The sequence below is a fragment of the Gavialis gangeticus genome, unplaced genomic scaffold (assembly GCF_001723915.1).
Source record: "Gavialis gangeticus isolate Ggan-Ray unplaced genomic scaffold, GavGan_comp1, whole genome shotgun sequence".
NCBI lineage: Eukaryota > Metazoa > Chordata > Crocodylia > Gavialidae > Gavialis > Gavialis gangeticus.
Genome location: NW_017729005.1, coordinates 10,270,731 through 10,277,212, shown reverse-complemented (window position 1 = coordinate 10,277,212; position 6,482 = coordinate 10,270,731). Strand labels below are relative to the sequence as shown.

At 40.4% G+C, this 6,482-nt stretch overlaps 1 protein-coding gene across 2 annotated transcripts in view; it reads right to left on the bottom strand.

Moving 5' to 3' along the window:
- BTD (biotinidase) overlaps positions 1-6,482 on the bottom strand; it is a 26,517-nt gene that overhangs the window by 2,507 nt on the left and 17,528 nt on the right. Inside the window, exons 2-3 of one of the 2 annotated variants that reach the window (XM_019508659.1) lie at positions 2,345-2,576; positions 521-670 (exon numbers count right to left, since the gene is read on the bottom strand). In XM_019508659.1, the coding sequence (XP_019364204.1) occupies positions 521-670; positions 2,345-2,563 (369 nt within the window). In that variant the 5' untranslated portion in view covers positions 2,564-2,576. Of the gene's footprint in view, positions 1-520; positions 671-2,344; positions 5,605-6,482 lie in introns of those variants that run through there. The other variant, XM_019508658.1, reaches the window with a different exon arrangement.

The window sequence follows — 6,482 nt, the reverse complement described above, 5'->3', positions numbered from 1 at the left end:
AAATAATAGCTGGGGGTGGGGAGGGGGGGGGGACATTTGGTACAACCACTGCATTACTCTGTTAAATCCCTTCAGTAAACATAGATAAATTATGTGTCCAGTGAGGGACTGTTACTTCATTTTTACATAACAAAATATTTAAAAAAGAAAGTACTGATGAAAATGAACTGTTAATTAAATCAGCAGATCCTAAAGCTTCAATCTGCTTTTTTAAAAACCCTGCCTCTTTTCAGAAACTCTCTACATGGCATCAATTCTGCTCACGTAGGGCTGCTACTGTTCTCAATAACATAGGTGCAAAAATGGTGTAATTCTGTTTATGGAACAATGCCAGTGTAAACTGAGAGTCACTGAGGAATCTGGTCCTTACAAACTATGGGGTTTTTATTGCTTATTTCTTTACGTAAACTTGAGACAGTTAATTTTTTTGAGAACTTTGCTTCTGCTGTCTGTCCACCACCTGGAGTATAAGTCCTCTGTTTTTCCATCACACCCTGTAGTACATTACTTTAAAACATACCTCTGTATCATTGAACAGATGTGGCTGTCTGCATGGATTCCATGTCATGGAGCGGGGATGTGGAACGAATTCTAAGTAAGGGAAAATTGACTTTCTGGTGAAGTTGAAGCCATGGATTCCATCTTCAGGAAAGACAATGATCTGCGCCCCCTGTAAGAAAAACAAAAACAGCTGGCAGCTAGGGATCTCTGTGCTCCTTGAACTTTCCCCCTCGCCTTCATAAAGGCAGAATAGGTTCATGGGCTCTGCTGGATGTGAGAGGGATGGCCTCTCTACAGTGCAGCTCAGATGACCTGCTGGGCTCTTCTAGGCTCTTTGTGTTTGGGCCCTTCATGACTTGGGAAGGAAACGAAAGAAATACTTCCACTTCTAGTGTCAGTCTGTAACTCACTGTGACTCCCCCACCTCTTCCTTTCTTATGTGCTTTCATAACCAGTGATACAGTTCTAGGTGACTTTTTTTAAATGTTCATAAATAACTATGATTGTTCCGTGCTCAGGAAAATAGGAATTGGAGATTTTCTTTGCAAAAACAAATAACAGTTCATTCTAAGGTCTGCGTTAGCGCCCTCCCTTAGCTGGTACAGCCAACCCATCAGTCTAACAGGAAGCTGCTGGGAATTTCTAGTCTAGGGTCAAGGCTTGTTCTCCTTTCTCATACTTTCCCTTAAGAAGGATCATTTAAACCTATCCTGGATGCTATATTAACACTGCTTCATAGATCATGCAAAAGATTAAGTAGTGATATATAATACGGGTGCAAGGTCACAATGTATCTACCCTTAAAGAGTTCCACATTGTCCCTACCTAGTACTCCGTTTCTATCGGTCATGCGTACCTTGGAGGAGCATAAACTCCTCCCACGGCAACCCATGTGCTATTCATGAAGGCAGTTCCTATTTTCTTACAGAGTTGTTGATTTTTACAGAAGTAAACAATCCACAGGCCCAACCCTGCAAGTAGAGGATGCAGCTCACAGAGACATGAAGGTGACAGATATTGCTCTACTGGCAAGTGTATAATGAAGAGCTAGAAAAGAGGTCTGCAGTATTTTACGTTGGATTTTCAATAAAAAATTGAAAGAGTTGTTCACCAACAAGTGGGCCTGTTCTTCAAATCTAAGTACCTGAAATAAAGTAACTTATTAACTGATCTGAATTCAAGAGGTACTGACCTGAGTGGGAGTTGCTAGCTGTTCAGATTCTCTGAATACCAGGCATCCCAGCATGCTTTCTAGCCCTGGGCTGGGCTGTGCTGTCTGCTCCAGCAGAGGAGGGTTTTGAAGGGTCTGCCCCCTCCCCTTCCCCTTCACTCCCCCCAGTTAAACCCACTTCCCTTGAGTACAGAGCTGCCCTGCTAAACTTGGTGAAAGTTACTGCTGGCTGCATCTGTGGACTACAAATCCCAGAGGCACCTGCAAGCAGAAGAGCCCAGCAACCTTGCAAAGCCCTGCTTCTGATTCTGGAATGCAAATCCCAGAGACCTTGGAAGCAACAGGAAGAGGAACTGAACACACAGCCCATGCTGGCTGTGCCAGAGCCATGCTCTAGCGCCCCCCTGCTTCTGGCCTGAGCCACTGCAGGCATGTGGCTGCATTTCCTGAATTGGAAGTAAATGTGTCCAGTTGTTTCTCAGTTTAATCTCCACAGTTTAGACTAACCTGCAAAGACTGAATTGATTCAGCGTTGGACTTTTTGACTGTCTGTACTTAGCCTAGGTGTCGAACTTTAGGTAACCAAGTTTGAAAAGATTGTCTTCAATTATAAAAACGTATTTTACACAAGTTAAGACTGCCAAAAAAAATTCTCATCCTATTATATCTTACTTGTTTGGCTGCAGCTATTACTTGCTCTTCGTAGATGTCTAGGTTTCTTCTCATTAGTTCTAATGCAGACTGTCGATCAGTGAGGGCTGTTGGATTAGGACTCAGTATGGATTCATGTTCATACACAGCAGCAACATAATGTCCTTCTCCTTGAAGTTCTACTGAATCAACTTGATAGCAGAAGAAAACCAAAATTAATTCACAAAGGGCTTCCAACATGTCTGCAATGGATCTAAAGTGAAACAGAGAAGAGCAAAACATCTGAACAAAAAATAATGCCAGGAATTTAAGTTTAACTCTTAATAAATTGATACTGATGATTTAACTCTGGGATTTATAAGAGAATTGGAATAGATATTTTTCATACCATTGCTGCTTCTAAAAATGATAGTAAACTGTTTGATCTGAAGCTTTAAATAAAGACATCACTTTCAAAAGTATTTCTACTACATATATGTCTGGGGAAAAAAAACTCGCTTTGCTCAGTTTCCATCTCTATCTTCTAGGACAACTATAAATTTCATTCATAGGATGCAGCTTAAACCCTAAGATCTGAGCAATGTCAACTTTTGGCAAAGGTTAACAAATAGTCAAAACTTTCCAGTTTAACCCCAGCTCTATAATATTTCCTAGACACAAGCTGTTTGGAAATCAGACTCCAGCAATGTACCTTTTCCCTTCAAAGCTAAAACAGATCATTGCCAAAGGAATTAAGTTTATATGATATTCTTGCAAGCATCTGCTTTTTTATCCTCAGAAGGACCTTCTCTTATGGTTTATGGAATCATCCTGCACCATTTTTAAAGAGTAATAACTATAAACTAAATCTCACTTCATTCAGTGAACTCATTCACAAACTGCAAAGAAAAATGCTGACTGTAGTGCAGGCTGATATTATTACTGGTTATTACAGACAGAAAAAAGAAATACGCTGCCCATAAAAGTATTACATACACTTTTTATCTCTACTCGGGGGTTCTCAGATAAATTTCCTTTTCTCTGTTTCCCACTCTAGACAAAACAGTGTTGACAATCTAGCACGCAAAACATCTACCAGTAACAATTTAAAGCTGTTGGAGCAAAATAAGAAAAACCCAAACTAATGACTTGTGACTATGTATCTTAGATGAATCACTGAGATCATCTGGTGATTTCTCTTCCTGTCAAACTCCTTCCACACGCTCAGCAGCAGCAGAATAGAATACAATATACATATTCTTAACAGTGAGAGAACTCAGAAGATGTCTTCCCACTCATCTTTCCCAAAGGCTGGAAGATACCAGTCTGCAAAAATATGTGCAAGGAGCTAGAAGCTGGGCAGGCCTGCATTCTGTCTTTGTCACTGACTTGGTATGATTTTGACCAAATCACTTCCCATCAGCAAAGTAAGGAAAACACTAACCTATTCAGCATCTTCATGAGGATTCAGTACCTAGTATATTTCTCTGCAATGGTATGAACATGTGAAGTGCCATGTAAAAACCGCATGTTATTTTCCATACGTCAAACAATTTGATAAGCGTCCATCACCACAACATGAAGAAACAAGATGTCTGCCATCATGTTTCTGGCATCTTTGGTGAAATTTGGGATTTCAGTGAATTCTTTTTGAGCTTCAAGGGGATGCAGGAAGGTTGCACAGATCCATCCATTCATGAGTGAGAATTTATTACCATGATCTAAACACTGCTGTGCAGTTGTACCCTGCTGATTTTTAGCAGGTATGTAGCTGCTAGCCTAAAGCATTTTCATTTCAAAAGAAAATAGTTATGGCAAATGCTCTGGAAGATGCATCTCTCCCAACCCAGGAAGGGAGAGAGCTGCTGACCCCAATTTCCTCGGTGTGCCATAAAGGATATATTGGAAGCAACAACCATTAGCCTTAAGCCATACTTACACGTATGTTGGATCACAATCTGTTTCATTTATTTAATAAAAAAAAAAAATGGTATTCTAAAATCCATGGAATGTTTATATATCAGTAAGGTCTGACAGCAGTCCTTTATCAATACTTGCTGGTAGCAAGGCCACATACGCTTGCCAGGAACATGGCCAATATGGAACAATTCAAAGGATTTGGGACTGATCTGGCTAATTTGACCTGGAACATTTTATTTATTTATGTATCTATGAGCAAATAATAACAGCTAGAGATGGTTTAGTTTAGTTTGGTTTTCTTGTATGTTTTCTAATAAAAGCTGAAATTATTTATTATAGCACTGCCACTATACTGTGTAACTTATATAAATAAAATAAAAAGCAGGGAAACAGGTAGTCCAAGTCAACCAGTCAGGGGTACCCCCTATGTGCTTCTGGGCAGACTGGAGGAGCCTGCAGAGTATGCTGAGAATTTTACATGGGGCAGGCGGGGGCCCTGGCTGTTCAGCATTAGCCATCAGCACTGCAAGCTCTCTGCTCTTCAAAGGCTCAGCATCCAAATATCTGTTCATGTGTCTCTCTGGGTAGGTTTTCTTACCAGGAGAACAAACCTGGGAGAATTCCCAGAATTTGAATATGTGTATGGAGGCACAGTCTCTGCTGAAACTGACTCCATTTATCTTGACTTAAAAGGGTTTCAGCCTGGATCCTTAACTTATCCCAACCAAATTCTAAAATCAGTATTACCGGTGTATATAAAAAAACCCTCCATTTCACCTTCTCTGTTCACTTTCTGTAACCATTTGTTTATTCTAAAGGAGTATTGGAAAGCTATTTTAAGTAACAGACCTGCTGAAAGAATCCTGGAAAATGGAATAGCTGCTAAAATAATAAAGGGAATTTAATTCAACTGTATTTGTGGCCCTCTTGTGTTGTAAATCATTTCTATTAATGGAAAATGTGATGACTTCCCTGTTTGTGAAAAATTCAATGGGCATAATTGGGCACAAAAATTATGAGTTAGTTAATTGAGATCAACACGTGTATCTAGGGTTTAGACAGAAAGCCGTATTGAAGTAAACAATATTATGGTATATAATGATATCTCCAAATGCTGTGTTAAGCATTTTTAGAGGCTCATAATTTAATTAGATTATTTTTCTCAATGACACTTTCATTTTCCTTTAATGTTCTTTATATTTATTCTGTTCATTAAATCTCTCTCAGGAACTCTAATTGTCAATCCATTTCGGCATGAACAAAGCAGGTCAATTTCTACTGCTGCTCTATACACAAATTCAAAACTGGAAAAGTTATCATAATTGAGTCGGACTGTTCTTGCAAGCTAGTTTAAAAGTTATCCCTCAGGCATGCAGGCATGAAATCAGGAAAGCCAAATCACAACTAGAGTTGCAGCTAGCAATAGATGTGAAGGGTAGAAGGGTTTCTACAAGTATGTCAGCAACAAGAAAACCATCAGGGAAAGTGGGTCTCTTACAGAAACGGGGAGGTAACCTAGTGACAAGATGATATAGAAAAGGCTCAAGTGCTCAATGCCTTTTTTACCTCAGTTTTCACAGGCAAGGTCAGCTCCCAAACTACTGCACCTGGCAGCACAGTTTGGGGAAGAGGTGAGCAGCCAACAGTAGTGAAAGAACAGGTTAGGGACTATTTAGAAAAACTGGATGTGTACAACTCCATGGGACCAGACACAATGTACCCAAGGGTGCTGAAGGAGTTGGCTGATGTGATTGCTGACCCGTTGGCCATTATCCTTGAAAACTCATGGTGATCAGGAGAGGTCCTGGATGAATGGAAAAGGGCAAAGATAGTGTCCATCTTTAAGAAACAGAAGAAGTAGGATCTGAGGAACTACAGGCCAGCCGGCCTCACCTCGGTCCCTGGAAAAATCATGGAGCAGGTCCTCAAGAAATCCATTTCTAAGCACCTGGAGGAAAAGGTGATTAGGAACAGTCAGCATAGATTTGCCAAGGGCGCGTCATGCCTGACAACCTTCTACGATGAGGTGACTGACTCTGTGGATGGGGGAAAAGAAGTGGACGTGATATACGCTGACTTTAGCAAAGCCTTTGATACAGTCTTCCATTACATTCTTGCAGGCAAGCTAAGGAAGTACAGACTGGATGAATGGACTGTAAGAAGGCTAAAAAAAACTGGCTGGATGGTCAGGCTCCAAGGGTAGTAATCAATAGCTCTATGTCCAATTGGCAGCCCGTATCAAGTAGAGTACCCCAAGGTT